At 38.4% G+C, this 21,330-nt stretch overlaps 1 protein-coding gene across 2 annotated transcripts in view; it reads right to left on the reverse strand.

The window, feature by feature from the left end:
- Positions 1 to 8,947, reverse strand: part of IMPG1 (interphotoreceptor matrix proteoglycan 1) — a 130,138-nt gene extending 121,191 nt beyond the window's left edge. For both annotated transcript variants that reach the window (XM_007090132.2, XM_007090131.2), the window contains exon 1: positions 8,881 to 8,947. In XM_007090132.2, the coding sequence (XP_007090194.1) occupies positions 8,881 to 8,947 (67 nt within the window). The remainder of the gene's footprint in view (positions 1 to 8,880) is intronic.
- Positions 8,948 to 21,330: the final 12,383 nt, after the last annotated feature.

Here is a 21,330-nt window from a genome sequence, read left to right on the forward strand (position 1 = left end):
GAGTTCGAGCCTCACGTGGGGCTCTCTGCTGTTAGTGCACAGCCCACTTCAGATCCTCTGTCCTCCTCTCTCTCTGTCCCTCCCCCGCTCATGCATGTATGTGCTCTTTCTCTTAAAATAAACATTAACTCCCCCCGCCCCCCACCAAACCATAATGTTGAGACAAAGAAGTCAGTCCTAGGAGAACACCCACAGCATGATATTTTTTTAAATATAAGAATCACAGAGAAAACCAAGAAATATATTATTTAGAGAATACATTTATAACTGGAAACACTAATGACAGGCAATGACATGATTAGCACAAAATTCATGACTGTGTCTACTTTTGGCACAGAGCAAAGGGGCAGAGACCCTGCAAGAGCAGAGAACTTCTAAGATACCATCAATGGCTTATTATTTAATCTGGAAGATGACCATTTTATACTATTCTCCAAATGTCACAGATACGTTCTGTACATTCTTAACATATATTTATGAGGTAAGGAGATCTGCAGAAAGCAATGAGTGTCACCCATGGCAGGAGGACTCAAGCAGTCTCTACAAGTGTGGCTGGAGAGGAAGGTGGAGGCCAGATCACCAGGACTCTCAAGTGAAATTACCAGACTTCATTCTGAAGGCATTGAGGGGAATTTGGAAGTTCTATTCTTTACTCCTTCTTTTCCCTCCAACAGTGAATGTGGTAAACAATGAATAACAAAGCTAGTTAAAGCTCAAGAAATACGAGCCATATCTGGGATAAGTATTGACAGGATATGCCACTGACTGACTAGGTATCATGGGCATAGGAAATGGAGAAGTCAAAGGTCAGAACGAGAGGAGGCTATTATCCATAGTCCCACAGCAATGAGGATGAAAAGGCGAAGCTGGATTAGAGAAGTGCTGTGTGCTGAAATCAATAATGCTGTGGCGTGCTGGATGAAGCAGGTTCACATCGGCTCCCAGCTCCTGAGAGCCGAATGTGCACACTCACGTTAGGTGTTGTCATGTCGGTAGATTGAAACTGGCCATGGCAAAAGTGTTTATTTACACTATGGATACTGACAAACACTATGATTACAACTTTTTATCTCTTGAAGAGATTGTTGCTGAACATTTATCAGCAGAGCATTTGATAGGATTTGATGACAACCTGGATATGAAGAGGATGTTGTCTTACATGATACCCAAAATTCCTGACTTTAGAGATAGAAGATGACAAAATGACATGGACACAATGCAGGAAGCAGAGGTTTATGCTAGAAAAGGGGATTCTGATGATACGACTGAGAACAAGATGGACATGGTTCCTGCCCTCATGAAGCATTTAATTGAGTTTTAAGAGTGTGCATTAGGATACTCTGTGCAGCTTTTAAAAAATACATATTCCTGGGGGCGCCTGGGTGGCTCAGTCAGTTAAGCATCTGACTCTTGATGTTGGCTCAGGTCATGATCTCACAGTTTGTGAGTTCAAGCCTGGCAGTGGGCTCTGTGCTGACAGCCATGGAGCCTGCTTGGGATTCTCTCTGCCCCTCTCTCTGCCCCTCCCCTTCTTGTTCTCTCTGTCTCAAAATAAATAAATAAACTTAAAAATGTATATATTCCTGGGGCAACTGTGTGGCTCAGTTGGTTAAGTGTCTGACTCTTGATGTTGGCTCAGGTCATATCTCACGGTTTGTGGGATCGAGCCCTGTGTCAGGCTCTGTGTTGTCAGCATGAGTCCACTTGAGATTCTCTCTCTGCCCCTCCCCCCTCCAAATAAATAAACTTAAAAAATATACATATCTTATAGCCCTAATTTCTGTAGAAAGGTTAAAAAATTTGAAACAACACTACAGAGGAAATGAGGATACAAACCACCCTGTCAACTCTATTAAATGATGAGACCACTCCCTCCAAACCACAAATATATTTATGATAAAATATTTACTAAAGAGAGGAAGATTAAAACAGATCCTCTGGTGGCCCAATAAATAATGACCCACATATCATATCTTTCCAGAAGGGCACTAAATCATGCTTCTCAAACCTGGTTGCACAATAAAATTGCCTGGATGGCCTTAACAACCATTCTAGCTTGGGTCTCACCCAGACAAACTAAATCAGAATCTTCAGAGCTGGAGCCCCAGCACTAGTGTTTTTACCAATGTTGAGAAATGTTGCATTAAGTTTTTTAGACTGGGAAAATGAAATCAGTGGAAAAGGAGACAGGCAGAGGAAGGTCGTAGGGGAATGGGCTGTAAGTGGAGTTAAAGTCATAGGTAGACAGAAGTAACATTAGCAAAAATATGAAATCTTATCTCTCTGAAACAAGAGAAAAGGAGACGAGTTTGGATAAAGATTGAAAGAAAGTTTGAAATAGAAAAAAGAGGTATCAAATGAAATCAGATGACTTTAATCTTCTCAGTACGAAGAAAGAAGTGGCAACAGTGATGGAAATCATCAGACTCATCTTAGGATCTAGCATTTATCGAGCAATTTTATAGGAGATAACTCACTAGGAACTTCATAAACATTACTTCACTTATCTTCATCATACCATATGAGGAAGACACTGATATTATTATTCCCGTTTTATAGATGAGAAACCGTAAATGGGAGGTATCTGTAAGATTGAGCAATTTGCCAAGGTCGCATACGCAGTAAGTGACAGTAAGTGTGACAGTAAGTGTGACATTTAAGTGTTCTGTGGTGAATGCGGCCCTGTGAGAGCCTTAAAGCCTTTCTTTTCACTGTGCCGTTATGTGAGTGAGGAAGAATCAGGTTGCTGGCTCAAGGAGAGAGAGGTTGTGGAAACTGGATGAGGGGATTAAGTCAGGGAATGAGAGATGAGTAGGACTGTGAAAGAGCATGGAGGGCCCAATTGTGGTTATGGTGCATGGATTTGTTTCACGTACGCACTTTGTTTGTTTTGGATTCTTATTTGGCAGCTCAGAAATGAGAGTGGGAAAAGTGAAAGTTAAATTTACCCAGAGTGGGATTAGCCAAGAAAATGGGGCAGGAGGTCAAGGAGTAAGGTTTATATTGTACCAACAAGAAGAGTGTTGGGAGAGGCTGGGAAGTGCACTCCAGCATGGAGCATTAATGTGTGGACACTGAGGCCTAGATGGGCTGCACAACTGGAGGAACTGGGAGAGGCTGCAAGACTGGCGAGTTTTGATGAGAGTAAAACTCATTTTTTCAGAGAAGGAAGGAAGAGAAATCATTAGAAAGGCATATTTCAGAATTATAGATCTCTAGTCTGAAAATATTAAAAACCTGGAGGTTAATTTTCAGGGTTTTGATTGGGAAGTATCTTTGGTTTCAGAAGAGACTTTCCGAACGTGTCAAATCATATCCGTTAGGCCAAGTTCTGCTTTGAAATACATAACATAATCATAAATAAGCCACTTACTGATAAACTTAGACTTTAATGGTGGGCATTTAAAACGATACCATGAATAAATGACTGCATTTCTTTAAGGAGTTCAAAATGTCACACTTTTTTCCTAATGAGTAATACAGCTCCAAAAATTATGCCTCTAATTTTAGGGTAGAGCTGATGATATAGCCAGCTATCCTGAGATCAGTCATGCAAATAGTTATGCAATAGAAATGGCCCAGAACCAGAAATCATCTGGTGTTGTTAACAGAGGAAAGCTGGCTGTTGACTTAACAGTAACTTAAGTGTATTAATTTCACTCATTGTATTATATTGGACTGATTAATAGACTAAGCACATGTACGACAGGACTAAATATAGCTCAAATCCCAGTTTTGGTTCTAATCTTCCCACCTCAAATGATTTTAGGAGTGTTACTTAGTATTCTCTGCCTTGGGTTCCTGGACAGAAATAAGCAGATTGTCTACCAGCCACTGAAATTTTAAGAAGATTAATTAAAATTTGCCTGAGCTTCTTAAAAAAATCAAATATTTAAGCTAAAGGATTATTAATATGATTGCTACCTACAAAGTGTTTTGATCAGGCCTACAATGGGTTGTAATAGTGCCCTTGGGTTTCTTATTTGGGCTTAATTAAATGTAACTTTTATTTCTTCATAAATGAAGCGGGAACCTTAAGACAGACAAATTAGCCCTACATATGCTATTTCTATATGAAGTTAAAGTATTTCTGAAATGGAAACTTTTCATTAGTTTCAAGGTCCTGAATTTTCTCCATAAAATTTCTTTCAGTGTAGTTTCCTTTAATCCTTCTCCTGGGGGAGCAATTATGAAAATAGATGCCGGTTGCAGTGAGTGAGGGGACTAGAGATGGCTGAATGAAGAAAACCAAATTGGAATGAATTAAGATGACTTTCCAAAGGCACACAGAAAGATACTGTTTCCTCAAGAATGACTAAAGGTAAATGGAAGAATACTTATCTACTGACTATAACCATATGCTTGGAAGCATTTATCACTCTTCTGTAGTTCCTTCACACTCTTCCCACATTCACTGTGGCCAGAAGAGAGGTACAGCAGGGAGAGTACATCCCCAATAAATAATTAATAGTGATGCATGCTGAGGTTCACACTTGACAGTGGCATTTCCATAGATGAATTCTCATTACCATGGCTATGCCAGTCAACCTTATCAACTCATTGTAGGATTAAGCTTTGGCGTGCAGGTTGCCTTGGTCCAGAGCACCTTCCTTCCTTATTAAAATGGCTGCATCTGACTTGGCGCTCTTGATTTGTGAGGTTGAAATCCCAGTGACACCATCTCTTTCTCTCAGACAGTGAGCTCAGACCCAGTGGTTGCTTAAAACTGTCTGCTTTGGAAGGCTAAAACTCACATTGTGGTCAAATACTTGCCTTCCTTTCAACAAGCTGCTTTGCTGTATTCCGAGGATTGGTATAACCAGTTCCTTCCCCACAATTGTGGAAGTGTCCTTTATACCCTGAAGTAGGAAGAGGCAGTATAGATGGAGACCTCCATCATCCTGGAGTCTGGTTACTTCACAATATAGCAATGATGTTGGAACTTTTACTGTGGTCATTACCACATACATACTGAATTATAATATAAGCCCAGAGACTCATAAGAAAGAAAAAACTTTGTTGCTTTAGATGGATTATTTTATTTTTATTTGAGAGACAGGGAGAGAGATAGAGAGCATGAGTGGGGGAGAGGGGCAGAGGGAGAGACAGAGAGAATCTTAAGCAGGTCCCACGCTCAGTGCAGAGGCTGATGTGGGGCTTGATCCCATGACCCTGGGATCATAACTTGAGCTGAAATCAAGAGTTGGATGCTCAACTGACTGAGCCACCCAGGCACCTAGATGGATTATTTTAAAACAGCATAAAATCTGCTGTGAATATGATTGTGTTGACAAAGGTATACAGGATCCGAATTTTCAGAGATGATTAGCATGCAAATACAGTCAATATGGCTGCACACTTATGGTTGATAGAAGTGGCCAAGAAAGCAGCAGGTCATGTCAGTGCTGCTTAATTAGTTCACATATATGATAGTCCTTTAGTGTGGTCGTTGATATAAGCACAGAGGGGCCACAAGGCAGAAATTGCTTTTGATTTTTAAAGCGAGTATTTAATCTAAAAAATGGCTTCAGGTGTGCTGCCAGAGTCTGCTCAGTTGAACACAAAGCGTCTTCAATTTACAGAGCCTTGATTATAAGGCCACCTTTTCAGATACAATTGAGCAAAAAGTCTGCCTTGAACCTTTTGAATTACACTGTCCTGAGACTGTAGCAGAGATGAACGAAGTAGAGGAGCTGCAAAGTTAATGTGACTGTCAGTGGGCAGCTCTCTCAGGTATAGAAATGAATCCACATTTTCTGTTAATGGAGCCACAGTGAGGGAAAACACCTTCCTGGGTAATTTTATGAAGTGAGAACATATCCCAGTAGTAAAGGCTTAGCAAGAAGTAGAGTGTCTTCAATTGCAAATTTTCTGACATTCATAGCTACAAAAATAATTACTCTACCTTGGTGACTAACTTACTTAGTTAAGGTTTCATTTAGTATATCCAAATGTAATGCAAAAGGTACATACTCTGATACACATTATTTCCATTTTAGGACTTGCTAAGGGTGGATTTTTTTCTCTTTCTCCCACACATTGGAATGCCACAAGCAATTAGATGAAATTATTTATGTGCAATGAAAAGGTAAAACTGTAAAGCAGTGCTGTGCACATCAGATGCAACTGGGATGCCTATTAGGAATATGAGAGGCACCTTGGTATCTTGACAAAATAATTGTTCCTTGAAATTATTGAACTGTTCGGTTGAGTAAACAATTTTACATAGTAAAGGTTTTGAAATCAAAGTCATTTCACTTTTGTGTTATCAGTGGGAAAACTACATTCAGAATTGCAAAGCTTAAAGTAAAAATTTTACAGTATTGGCATGTCTTTGGGTCTCTTAATATTTTATGTCAAGCACAGTATTGGGTAGCTGGTAACCACTCTGTGGAACTCAATTGGGAAAAATCACCTAACAGCATAGGAAAACTTTCGAGAAGCAATTTGGTATGAATCAAATACTATAAAACTGTTTATGCTTAGACCCAATTTTTTACTTTAGTCAATTTATGCTAAGAATCTTAAATACTAAGAGAGACTTATATAAAGATGTTCATTGCAATGTTATTCATAACAATATAATTAGAAACAATTATTTCTCTTTTGTTGGCTAGTATGTAAAGCAAATCATGACATATCAACTGAAAGGAATATTATGTAGCCAAAAAAAGACACATGTCAAAACTAGACAGCAATGTAGAACATTCATATAATGGAACAGAAGTGCAGAAAGCCTGGTATAAAATTGTGCTACTGTAAAACTGCAATCATGTAAAAATTAAATAAGTGTACATAGAAAAAAGACCGAGGGAACGTATATCAGTACCAGCATAGGTTGTGTTTGGATGGAAGTTCTATGTGCAATTTTTCATGTCTTTTTTGGTTTTTTAAATAATCTATAATTTTTTAAAAAGAAACTCTCGAATTTGAACACTCAGTGGATATGTTTAACAGCTAGTTGTATTAAATTGAACTTTTCTTCTCACTCCCCATACTGTTTTCTATGTAAATACACTCATGGTATTTCTATGTAAATACACTCATGGTTAATTAGTTACCAACGGGAATCCAGTCAGGCTGAAGCACATAAACTCTAATTAATGTAGACCTCAGTAATTGGAGATTAACAGAAGTTCACAGATCTGAGATTCTTACAGAATAAAAAGTCCCAAACAAGTAAAATATAAGGATTTTTTATTATGCCATTAATTGTACTTTGTTTCATAGAAACTGGCATATAACAAATTATAGGTTTTGGTGAGCTTATTTAATTTAACTTTATGCAAATGATTATGCTATTTGTAATTGTAATGGTTGATATATAATGTATGAAAATAGCAAAAATAGTTAAATTAGTTAACACAATTAATTAAACAACAATGACAAACCCAAAGATGATTTGCCTGGTCAAGTGTGTGAAATAGACAGTAAGCTTGTTTCAGCAAATTAAACTCAAAATACACTAGAATCCCATCATTTGTTTCTAATGAAAATGTTTTTATAAATGTAAACATTGATATATAACTGACAATTGAAAGGAAAGGTAAGTAAACTTTTGTTTCATCCACTATCATTTACAGGTTGAAAAACAAAAGGTATTTTTATATACTCTTTTATAGAATTTTTTTTCTCCTTCTAAATGCAACCACTAAAAAGTAACATATAAAATAACTGACAATTAGTTATTTTGTGACTTACAAATGCAACAACTCTTTGTTTTACTTTCTCTGGACATTTTCAAACCAATAATTTGATTAAAATGTTAATTGTCTGAAGCTATGTCATCCTTACGGAAGAACCAAACATTACTGATTTCAAATGTCTTAAAAAGACTATGTTACAATGACTAAGTTTATTCTTAAAAAAAAAAAAGTGAAGCTTTCTTCAACAGGATTTTTGAAAATACATTATTTTTCTTAAATATGCCTGCTTAGTGGCTTGCTTTAATTTTAAATTCATTTGAAGATTTGCCATAAGATCATGCACTGCCTCGTTCTTTCATGCATGCAACTTCAAAACAGAGAGGGAAGCAAACCATAAGAGACTCTTAAATACAGAGAACAAACTGAGGGCTGCTGGAGGGGCGTTGGGTGGAGGGATGGGCCAAGTGGGTGATGGGCATTAAGGAGGACACTTGTTGGGATGAGCACTGGGTGTCATATGTAAGAGATGAATCACTGGGTTCTACTCCTCAAGCCAAGACTACAATGTATGTTAACTAACTTGAATTTAAATAATAAATAAATAAATAAATAAATAAATAAAATAAAATAAAATAAAATTTATCAGTGATCTTAAAAAAGCTAAAAAAAAAGAACATGCACTGCCTCATTCTTTTATGCAAACAACTTCAAAAACAACCATGTTTCTGAGTTTGTCATTATCATGAACTCTGAAGACAAAGCCCCCTTGCTATTTTTTAAGGAAAAGCAACTCAAGATTTAATTATGAGAAGGTAAGAAATACATTTGTTGTCTGATTATAAATAGCTTAAAACATTAGCTTCAGTAAATATTGCATCAACCTTTATATTTTATTTGTCAATTTTAAGAGATAAATGGAATGGTTTCATGGATCTACTAATGTTACTGATATTGACATAAATTTGTATTCGATGTTTTATAAAGCAAAAAGGATGCATTCATCTCTCTTATTTTATTAACATTAATTGCACTTAAAATTATGAAGTAAATTTTCAACAACGTGAAAACCATTTCTGACAATCATTCAATCAATTAATCAATATTTATTTAGGGCTTACCATATACTAACCCTCTGAGACATAATGGTGAGCTTGTTGATTTTGAATGTTCACTTCTGCAAATAGATTTTATAGATAAGCAATTTTAAAAATAAACAAATATTCAAATAACTTACCTTTGGTTCCTTGAACCTGGAGAAAAATCCAGAAAACAAAAATAGCCCTTCTAGTTTCCAAATACATTCTGGCTCTTGTGCATTGGCAATTCTGGTAACAATCACAGAACAGTCCCAAATCTCATTAAAAAAATAAAATGACAGAAATATGAAAAGTAATTAAATACTGATGCCAGCTGAGAGAGGATAACCTTCTTGGTTTACCTTTATGAGGGTGCTAATTTATGAAGAACATGAAGCAATGTCTGTTTCTGGAATAATCTACTTATCTTCCCCTCAGGTGTAATCTCTGCTTAAGGGCCAGCTGGAGGAACCTTTATCTCATTAACCTTCTGGAGGAGCATCTGTCAGCCTAGCTCCAGGATCCTGAACGCCATCATAAACAAGTGTCCACAGGCAGAAGAAAGGCTTTTTTCTTAGTTATTCACCTGTTAGAGTGACACAGGGAGCCAGGGGAAGTCCCGCCAAATGCAGAAGAAGGCTGACAGTTAGGGTCAAATGTTTTCCAAAATGACATGCTCAAGGAACATCCATTGAAAGAGCTTAATTGTTATCCTTCGAAATATGTGCTTATTCAATATGTGTTAGTCTCTGGAGGCAGCAAAGCTGTCTTCATTCTCATAGAAGAAATGCATGGCTTTGTAAGTTGCTTTCTTTCTGGCATTACATACAGATGACTTTTTGGGTTTAAGTCTGGTTTTAACTTTTTAAAATTTGTTTTTCATATACAGAATTTAAAGAGTCCAATAGTTCTACAAGGTTTGTGAAGAGTAATGTATCTATTCCTCCATTCAAAGGAAACCACTTTTAAGTTTTTAAGCTAATTCTAGTATTCTTATTTGTACCTCTACATAGTATGCTTCTATGACTATTTTTTTGTTTTTTACTTTTATGCATTAGTAAGTAGATATGGAGATATCTACATACACACTCTCCCCTCTCCATATACATGTAGTCATCCTGTCCTTCTATCCACCTCGGTATTATTGTATTTTCAGTTTACCGAGTGTTCAATTTTATGTTTCTGTGACTGTATACATGCTATATATAGCTGAGCTGTGGAGTACACTGTGGTTATTAACATGTATTGAGAGCTAAGTTGTGACAGACACTCCTCCTAGACATTTCCATAGATTATCCATATATTCCTTAATATGACTTTATGAGGTAGATACTATTATGATCTGTTTTATATTTGAGGAAGCTAAGGTATATATATGGCAGAGCCAGTATTTGAACTCAGAGCCTGGTTTCAGAGCCTATACTTTAACTGCTACCCCATGATGCTTTTTGCAATTCTCTTACTTTTTCCCCTTAGATTTTATAAACAAAACAATAAGTTATCCCCAAATATTACCCCAGATATATAAATTTCCTGTTTTTATGGTTATAGTCTTCAGATAATCTGTCTTTCCCAGGACTTGCTGAGCCCCTTCAGTCTGTATTGTTTCTTGTCTTGTTATTGTTCACAGCGGTCATCTGGGGATCCTCTTTCACAATTACCTTGGAGACGGCTTTTACCTCTCTTGTGTTGGGTCACGAGTTTTCTGGATCTTATGTTGCCTTCTTTCGTAACCTAATGTCTTGTTTTAGCAGAGCATATGCTCCAGTATACTGCTGAAAGTTCACAGTAGATATATTTGAGATCTTTTATGTTTAAAAATGGCTTTCATCTATCCTCATGCTCGATTGTTAGTTTGGCCAGCTCTATACACTTAATGTCTGTGTCCTCCTAAAATTCATATGCTGAAAACTAACTCCCAGTGGGATGGTATTTGGAGGTGGGACATTTAGGAGGTGATGGGGTTATGTGTGTGAAGTCCTCATGAATAGGATTAGCTCCCTTACAAAAGAGGCACCAGAGAGCTCTTTTGTTCCTTCCATCATGCGAGGCACAGTGACAAAATATGTATGAACTAGGAAGCATGCTTTCATCAGATACTGAATATAAGCTTGCACCTTGATCTTGGACATCCCAGCCTCCATAATTGTAAGAAATAGATTTCTGTTGTTTATAAACTACTCAGTCTTTGGTATTCAGTATGCTACCATTTGGGAAGCAGCCCGAATGGATGAAAAACAACTGACTATAGAGCTCTAGGTTGGGGGAGTGCCTGGGTGGCTCTGTCGGTTGAGTGTCTAACTTCATCTCATGGGTTGAGTGTCTGACTTTATCTCACGGGTTGAGTGTCTGACTTTATCTCATGGTTCGTGAGTTCGAGCCCTGCATCATGCTCACTGATGTCAGCGTACAGCCCTCTAGGGATCCTCAGTCTCCCTCTCTCTCTGCCCCTCCCCTGTTCATGCTCTCTCTCTCAAAAAATGAATACACATTTATCAAAAAAAAAAAAAAGAAAGAAAGAAAGAAAGAAAGAAAGAAAGAAAGAAAGAAAGCAAAGCAAAAAGAATTCTACGTTGGAAATAACATTCACTTAGAATACTGAAGACATTAATCCATTTTCTTCTAGCTTCCTGTGCTACTAAAATCTGAAGTATTTTTTGTTCTTAATTCTTTGTATAGGATCTTTCTAGAAGATCTATAAGATTTCTTGAGAGACAAACAGATAGACAGAGAGGGACAGAGAGCAAGAGAGTGATAGAGTGCTTCTCTACTGCCAGTTTAAGATTTGTCTTTCCAGGTCTGCTACCATTTATCTGTGTTTTAGAACTTTGCTTAAACCCACATGTTCAGCTTAATAAAATTATTATGAAGTGAACAGTCTAGTAATATCTAGGTGAAAATACAGAATATTTTTTTTAACGTTTATTTATTTTTGAGACAGAGAGAGACAGAGCATGAACAGGGGAGGGTCAGAGAGAGGGAGACACAGAATCTGAAATAGGCTCCAGGCTCTGAGCTGTCAGCACAGAGCCCGACGCGGGGCTTGAACTCACGGACTGCGAGATCATGACCTGAGCCAAAGTCGGCCGCTTAACCGACTAAGCCACCCAGGCGCCCCTGAAAATACAGAATATTAATAGCACCTTAGAAGGACCCATGTTCCCACTCAAAAACACAAACCTTTCTTCTCCATTAAATATAATCATTATGCTGATTTCTATAGCAATCACTTATTAGTTTTCTTTATAATTTTACTGCTTATCTACACATCTGTCAGCACTGTTGTTTAGATTTTCCTATCCCACTACTATTTATTGAAAAGATCATTATTTCCTCTACTGTTCTTTAGTTCCAACTTTGTCATAAATCAAGAATACATATGTTTGTGGGTTCTCTTTCCTATTTGTCTACTCTTGTGCTGCATTATCTTACTTACTGTACCTTTTTAGTATGTCTTCACATCTGTAGAACAAGTTTTCCCATCTTGTTCTTCTTCAAAATAATCTTGTTTACCTTTGGTGTTTTGAATTTTTATATACATTTCAGGGTCAGATTGTCAAGTTCCACAAAAAAGGTTTGCTAGGATTCATAAATAGGTGATGGAGATGAAGGAGTGCACTTGTGATCAGCACTGGGTGATGTATAGAAGTGCTGAATTAGTACATTGTACACCTGAAACTAATATTACACTGCATGTTAGCTAACTGGAATTTAAATAAAAACTTACAAAAAAAGAAACTACACTGGACTGTAGATCAATTTGGGGAAACTGACATCTTTACCATGTTGAATCTTCTAATCCATGAACATGATTTGTATATTTATTTATATATTTATATTGTTTCTTTAATTTTGTCATTTATATTTCATTTGATTGATTTTTTGAAATTTTTAAGTATTGATATTTTAATTTTATTATAAAAGGTATTATTTTCAAAATTTTATTTTCAGTTTGTTATTGCCAGATGTAAAAACATTACTGATTTTTGTATATTGATCCTGTGTGCAGTGACCTTGAGAAACAAATTAATGAATTCTAATGGGTTTTTTTTTGGTTTATTCTTTTCAGTTTTCTACATATACTATTGTCATTTATGAATAATAATTGTTTTCCTCCTTTCCAATTCTTACACATTTTCTTCCTTTTCCTTGCTCTTCTGCACTGGTGAGGACCTCTAATAAAATGTTGAATAAAATGGTGATAGCAGGTATGTTTGTTTTATTTTTTCTGGTTCTAAAAGGAAAACTTACATTTTATCATTAAGAATAGTGTTTGTAGGGAGTTGAGGAAGATGGCGGCGTAGGAGGACGCGGGGCTCACAGCGCGTCCGGCCGATCACTTAGATTCCACCTACACCTGCCTAAAGAACCCAGAAAACCGCCAGAGGATTAGCAGAAGGGAGTCTCCGGAGTCAAGCGCAGACCAGAGGCCCACGGAAGAGGGTAGGAAGGGCGGCGAGGCGGTGCGCGCTCCACGGACTGGTGGGAGGGAGCCGGGGCGGAGGGGCGGCTCGCCGGCCAAGCAGAGCCCCCGAGTCTGGCTGGCAAAAGCGGAGGGGCCGGACAGACTGTGTTCCGACAGCAAGCGCGACTTAGCGTCTGGGAGGTCATAAGTTAACAGCTCTGCGCGGAAAGCGGGAAGGCTGGAGGACAAAGGGAGGGAGAGCTGCTGAGCCCCCGGACGGCAGAGCTCAGCTTGGAGGGGAACAAAGGCGCCAGCGCCATCTCCCCCGCCCATCCCCCAGCCAAAATCCCAAAGGGAACCAGTTCCTGCCAGGGAACTTGCTCGCTCTGCGCAAACACCCAACTCTGTGCTTCTGCGGAGCCAAACCTCCGGCAGTGGATCTGACTCCCTCCCGCTGCCACAGGGCCCCTCCTGAAGTGGATCACCTAAGGAGAAGCGAGCTAAGCCTGCCCCTCCAGCCCCCGTGCACCTTGCCTACCCACCCCAGCTAATACGCCAGATCCCCAGCAACACAAGCCTGGCAGTGTGCAAGTAGCCCAGACGGGCCACGCCACCCCACAGTGAATCCCGCCCCTAGGAGAGGGGAAGAGAAGGCACACACCAGTCTGACTGTGGCCCCAGCAGTGGGCTGGGGGCAGACATCGGGTCGGACTGCGGCCCTGCCCACTAACTCCAGTTATACACCACAGCACAGGGGAAGTGCACTGCAGGTCCTCACCACGCCAGGGACTCTCCAAAATGACCAAACGGAAGAATTCCCCTCAGAAGAATCTCCAGGAAATAACAACAGCTAATGAACTGATCAAAAAGGATTTAAATAATATAACAGAAAGTGAATTTAGAATAATAGTCATAAAATTAATCGCTGGGCTTGAAAACAGTATACAGGACAGCAGAGAATCTCTTGCCACAAAGATCGAGGGACTAAGGAACAGTCACGAGGAGTTGAAAAACGCTTTAAACGAATTGCAAAACAAAATGGAATCCACGATGGCTCGGCTTGAAGAGGCAGAGGAGAGAATAGGTGAACTAGAAGATAAGGTTATGGAGAAAGAGGAAGCTGAAAGAAAGAGAGATAAAAAAATCCAGGAGTATGAGGGGAAAATTAGAGAACTAAGTGATACACTAAAAAAAAATAATATACGCATAATTGGTATCCCAGAGGAGGAAGAGAGAGGGAAGGGTGCTGAAGGGGTACTTGAACAAATTATAGCTGAGAACTTCCCTGAACTGGGGAAGGAAAAAGGCATTGAAATCCAAGAGGCACAGAGAACTCCCTTCAGACGTAACTTGAATCGATCTTCTGCACGACATATCATAGTGAAACTGGCAAAATACAAGGATAAAGAGAAAATTCTGAAAGCAGCAAGGGATAAACGTGCCCTCACATATAAAGGGAGACCTATAAGACTCGTGACTGATCTCTCCTTTGAAACTTGGCAGGCCAGAAAGGCTTGGCACGATATCTACAGTGTGCTAAACAGAAAAAATATGCAGCCGAGAATCCTTTATCCAGCAAGTCTGTCATTTAGAATAGAAGGAGAGATAAAGGTCTTCCCAAACAAACAAAAACTGAAGGAATTTGTCACCACGAAACCAGCCCTACAAGAGATCCTAAGGGGGATCCTGTGAGACAAAGTACCAGAGACATCACCACAAGCATAAAACATACAGACATCACAATGACTCTAAACCCATATCTTTCTATAATAACACTGAATGTAAATGGATTAAATGCGCCAACTAAAAGACATAGGGTATCAGAATGGATAAAAAAACAAGACCCATCTATTTGCTGTCTACAAGAGACTCATTTTAGATCTGAGGACACCTTTAGATTGAGAGTGAGGGGATGGAGAACTATTTATCATGCTCCTGGAAGCCAAAAGAAAGCTGGAGTAGCCATACTTATATCAGACAAACTAGACTTTAAATTAAAGGCTGTAACAAGAGATGAAGAAGGGCATTATATAATAATCACAGGGTCTATCCACCAGGAAGAGCTAACTATTATAAATGTCTATGCGCCAAATACCCGAGCCCCCAGATATATAAAACAATTACTCATAAACATAAGCAACCTTATTGATAAGAATGTGGTCATTGCAGGGGACTTTAACACCCCACTTACAGAAATGGATAGATCATCTAGACACACAGTCAATAAAGAAACAAGGGCCCTGAATGATACATTGGATCAGATGGACTTGACAGATATATTTAGAACTCTGCATCCCAAAGCAACAGAATATACTTTCTTCTCGAGTGCACATGGAACATTCTCCAAGATAGATCATATACTGGGTCACAAAACAGCCCTTCATAAGTTTACAAGAATTGAAATTATACCATGCATACTTTCAGACCACAATGCTATGAAGCTTGAAATCAACCACAGGAAAAAGTCTGGAAAACCTCCAAAAGCATGGAGGTTAAAGAACACCCTACTAACGAATGAGTGGGTCAACCAGGCAATTAGAGAAGAAATTAAAACATATATGGAAACAAACGAAAATGAAAATACAACAATCCAAACGCTTTGGGATGCAGCGAAGGCAGTCCTGAGAGGAAAATACATTGCAATCCAGGCCTATCTCAAGAAACAAGAAAAATCCCAAATACAAAATCTAACAGCACACCTAAAGGAAATAGAAGCAGAACAGCAAAGGCAGCCTAAACCCAGCAGAAGAAGAGAAATAATAAAGATCAGAGCAGAAATAAACAATATAGAATCTAAAAAAACTGTAGAGCAGATCAACGAAACCAAGAGTTGGTTTTTTGAAAAAATAAACAAAATTGACAAACCTCTAGCCAGGCTTCTCAAAAAGAAAAGGGAGATGACCCAAATAGATAAAATCATGAATGAAAATGGAATGATCACAACCAATCCCTCAGAGATACAAACAATTATCAGGGAATACTATGAAAAATTATATGCCAGCAAATTGGACAACCTGGAAGAAATGGACAAATTTCTAAACACCCACACTCTTCCAAAACTCAATCAGGAGGAAATAGAAAGCTTGAACAGACCCATAACCAGCGAAGAAATTGAATCGGTTATCAAAAATCTCCCAACAAATAAGAGTCCAGGACCAGATGGCTTCCCAGGGGAGTTCTACCAGACATTTAAAGCAGAGATAATACCTATCCTTCTCAAGCTATTCCAAGAAATAGAAAGGGAAGGAAAACTTCCAGACTCATTCTATGAAGCCAGTATTACTTTGATTCCTAAACCAGACAGAGACCCAGTAAAAAAAGAGAACTACAGGCCAATATCCCTGATGAATATGGATGCAAAAATTCTTAATAAGATACTAGCAAATCGAATTCAACAGCATATAAAAAGAATTATTCACCATGATCAAGTGGGATTCATTCCTGGGATGCAGGGCTGGTTCAACATTCGCAAATCGATCAACGTGATACATCACATTAACAAAAAAAAAGAGAAGAACCATATGATCCTGTCAATCGATGCAGAAAAGGCCTTTGACAAAATCCAGCACCCTTTCTTAATAAAAACCCTTGAGAAAGTCGGGATAGAAGGAACATACTTAAAGATTATAAAGGCCATTTATGAAAAGCCCACAGCTAACATCATCCTCAACGGGGAAAAACTGAGAGCTTTTTCCCTGAGATCAGGAACACGACAGGGATGCCCACTGTCACCGCTGCTGTTTAATATAGTGCTGGAAGTTCTAGCATCAGCAATCAGACAACAAAAGGAAATCAAAGGCATCAAAATTGGCAAAGATGAAGTCAAGCTTTCGCTTTTTGCAGATGACATGATATTATACATGGAAAATCCGATAGACTCCACCAAAAGTCTGCTAGAACTGATACATGAATTCAGCAAAGTTGCAGGATACAAAATCAACGTGCAGAAATCAGTTGCATTCTTATACACTAACAATGAAGCAACAGAAAGACAAATGAAGAAACTGATCCCATTCACAATTGCACCAAGAAGCATAAAATACCTAGGAATAAATCTAACCAAAGATGTAAAAGATCTGTATGCTGAAAACTATAGAAAGCTTATGCAGGTAATTGAAGAAGATATAAAGAAATGGAAAGACATTCCCTGCTCATGGATTGGAAGAATAAATATTGTCAAAATGTCAATACTACCCAAAGCTATCTACACATTCAATGCAATCCCAATCAAAATTGCACCAGCATTCTTCTCGAAACTAGAACAAGCAATCCTAAAATTCATATGGAACCAAAAAAGGCCCCGAATAGCCAAAGTAATTTTGAAGAAGAAGACCAAAGCAGGAGGCATCACAATCCCAGAATTTAGCCTCTACTACAAAGCTGTCATCATCAAGACAGCATGGTATTGGCATAAAAACAGACACATAGACCAATGGAATAGAATAGAAACCCCAGAACTAGACCCACAAACGTATGGCCAACTCATCTTTGACAAAGCAGGAAAGAACATCCAATGGAAAAAAGACAGTCTCTTTAACAAATGGTGCTGGGAGAACTGGACAGCAACATGCAGAAGGTTGAAACTAGACCACTTTCTCACACCATTCACAAAAATAAACTCAAAATGGATAAAGGACCTGAATGTGAGACAGGAAACCATCAAAACCTTAGAGGAGAAAGCAGGAAAAGACCTCTCTGACCTCAGCCGTAGCAATCTCTTACTCGGCACATCCCCAAAGGCAAGGGAATTAAAAGCAAAAGTGAATTACTGGGACCTTATGAAGATAAAAAGCTTCTGCACAGCAAAGGAAACAACCAACAAAACTAAAAGGCAACCAACGGAATGGGAAAAGATATTTGCAAATGACACATCGGACAAAGGGCTAGTATCCAAAATCTATAAAGAGCTCACCAAACTCCACACCCGAAAAACAAATAACCCAGTGAAGAAATGGGCAGAAAACATGAATAGACACTTCTCTAAAGAAGACATCCGGATGGCCAACAGGCACATGAAAAGATGTTCAACGTCGCTCCTTATCAGGGAAATACAAATCAAAACCACACTCAGATACCACCTCACGCCAGTCAGAGTGGCCAAAATGAACAAATCAGGAGACTATAGATGCTGGAGAGGATGTGGAGAAACAGGAACCCTCTTGCACTGTTGGTGGGAATGCAAATTGGTGCAGCCGCTCTGGAAAGCAGTGTGGAGGTTCCTCAGAAAATTAAAAATAGACCTACCCTATGACCCAGCAATAGCACTGCTAGGAATTTATCCAAGGGATACAGGAGTACTGATGCATAGGGGCACCTGTACCCCAATGTTTATAGCGGCACTCTCAACAATAGCCAAATTATGGAAAGAGCCTAAATGTCCATCAACTGATGAATGGATAAAGAAATTGTGGTTTATATACACAATGGAATACTACGTGGCAATGAGAAAAAATGAAATATGGCCTTTTGTAGCAACATGGATGGAACTGGAGAGTGTGATGCTAAGTGAAATAAGCCATACAGAGAAAGACACATACCATATGGTTTCACTCTTATGTGGATCCTGAGAAACATAACAGAAACCCATGGGGGAGGGGAAGGAAAAAAAAAAAAAAAAAAAAAGAGGTTAGAGTGGGAGAGAGCCAAAGCATTAGAGACTGTTAAAAACTGAGAACAAACTGAGGGTTGATGGGGGGTGGGAGGGAGGGCAGGGTGGGAGGGAGGGCAGGGTGGGTGGTGGGTATTGAGGAGGGCACCTTTTGGGATGAGCACTGGGTGTTGTATGGAAACCAATTTGACAGTAAATTTCATATATTAAAAAATAAAAAAAAATAAAAAAAAAAAAAAAAAAAAAAGAATAGTGTTTGTAATTTTTTATTTAACCTATTATGGAATAAGGAAATTTCCTTATTCCTAGATCACAGAGTTGTTTTTTTTTTTTAAATAATGAATGGCTATTGAATATTACTTGATTTGTAGATCTTTTGAAATTATCATAGATTTTTTTCACTTTTATCTCTTAACAGTGTAAAGTACATTGATTTTTCTAATGCTAAACCAACCCTACTTTCCTAGAGTAACACTAAGTTGGTTGTAGTGTATATTAGTGTTTTGTATATATTGCTGGATGCAGTTTGCTAATTTTTGTTTAGTCTCTTAAACATCTACATTCATGAGTAAAATTGCCTTCTTATGATATACTAGTAGATTATGGTCATAAAAGGAGTTGAAGAGTGTTAATTCTTTTTCTAGTCTAGGAATAGTTTTGCTTTTTCTTTTAAAGCTTATTTATTTTTAGAGAGAGAGAGAGAGAGAGAGTGGGGGAGGGGCAGAGAGAGAGAGAGGCAGAGAATCCCAATCCTTCTTCTATATTTAAAAAACATTTTTTTTCAAGTTTATTTATTCATTTTGAGAGAGACAGACAGTGTGGGGGGAAGAGGCAGAGAGAGAGAGAGAGAGAGAGAGAGAGAGAGAGAGAGAGAATCCCAAGCAGGCTCTGCACTGTGAGCACAGAGCCTGACGTTGGGCTTGAAGTCAGGAAACCCTGAGATCATGACCTGAGCTGAAACGTAGAGTTGGGCACTTAACTGACTGAGCCAGCTAGGCACCCCACCAATCCTTCTTCTATTTTTGGAAGAGTATGAGAAGGATTGGTGTAAATTCCTCTTTAAATGTTTAGTAAAGGGGCGCCTGGATGGCTCAGTCAGTTAAATGTCTGCCTCTTGGTTTCGGCTCAGGTCACGATCTCACAGTTCACTGGATTGAGCCCTGTGTTGGGCTCTGTGCTGACATTACAGAGCCTACTTGGGATTCTCTCTCTCTGTCTCTCTCTGCCCTTACCCTACTCCCCTACTCGTGCTCTCTCTCTCAAAATAAATAAGTAAACTTAAAAAAATAAATGTTTGGTAAAATTTACCTGTGAAACCATCTGGTTCTGCACCGCACTTTTTTTTTTGGTTGGGAGATTATGATTACTGATTCAGTCTCCTTGCTTGTAATTGTTCTGTTCAGATTTTCTATTTCTTCCTGATTCAGTCTTGGTATGTTACATGTTTCTAAGAATTCATTTATTTTTTTCTAGGTTGTCCAGTTTGTTGGCATATAGTTGTTCATAGTAGCATTTTATGATTATTTGTATTTCTGTGGTATCAGTTGTAATTTTTTTATTTATAATTTTGTTGATTTGGGTCCTCTCTTTTTTTTCCTTGATTAGTCAAGTTTGGTTTGTCAATTTTGTTTATCTTCCTTATTTATCTTTATTCTGTGTATCACATATATTCATGTTTTCCCAGCCTTTATCCATATCTTTTGTTTTGTCATATTAACTTACCTTTTATTTCACTATTTTCTCATCATCTAGATCTAATTTATTGTTCTTAATTTCAGTTATTCTATTTTTTTCAGTTCTGAGATTTATTATTTTTTTAACTTTTTAATGTTTATTTTTGGAAGAAAGAGAGAGAGAGAAAGAGAGACAGCATAAGTAGGGAAGGGGCAAAGAGAGAGGGAGACACAGAATTCAAAGCAGGCTCCAGGCTCTGAGCTGTCAGCACAGAGCTGGACACGGGGCTCAAACCCATGAACTGTGAGATCATGACCTGAGCCGAAGTCGGGCGCTTAACTGACTGAGCCACCCAGGCACCCCGGAGATTTCTATTTTGTACTATTCCAATTCTATTTTATCTCTTTTTAAAAAATAGTTTATACCTCTGTGCTAATAATGATGTCTTTCATCTCACTGAATATCACAAAAATAGACTGATAATTCCAAATTCTGCAACTCTGGGGGTTGCTTCTACTGTCTTTCTCTTTCTGTTTTCCTTTCTTCTTTTTTTAATGTTTAATCATTTTTGAGACAGAGAGAATGAACAGGAGAGGGGCAGAGAAACGGCAGTGGGGCAGAGGATCTGAAGTGGGCTGTGTGCTGACAGTAGCAAGCCTGATGTGGGTTCGGACTCATGAACCATGAGATTGTGACCTGAGCTGAAGTTGGACACTCAATCGACTGAACCACCCAGTAGCCCTTCTCTGCTTTCTTAGTCATATTGCTTTATCTCCTTATCTAAGTTGTTATTTTTTCTTACTGTATGCCACACATTTTTATTTATTTATTTATTTATTTATTTATTTATTTTTGCTGCACATTATGGTTTAAGACTTGTACTACAGTAAGCAAGACAATCTGGTACTGGTGAAAAAATAT

Source organism: Panthera tigris, chromosome B2 (genome assembly GCF_018350195.1).
Source record: "Panthera tigris isolate Pti1 chromosome B2, P.tigris_Pti1_mat1.1, whole genome shotgun sequence".
NCBI lineage: Eukaryota > Metazoa > Chordata > Mammalia > Carnivora > Felidae > Panthera > Panthera tigris.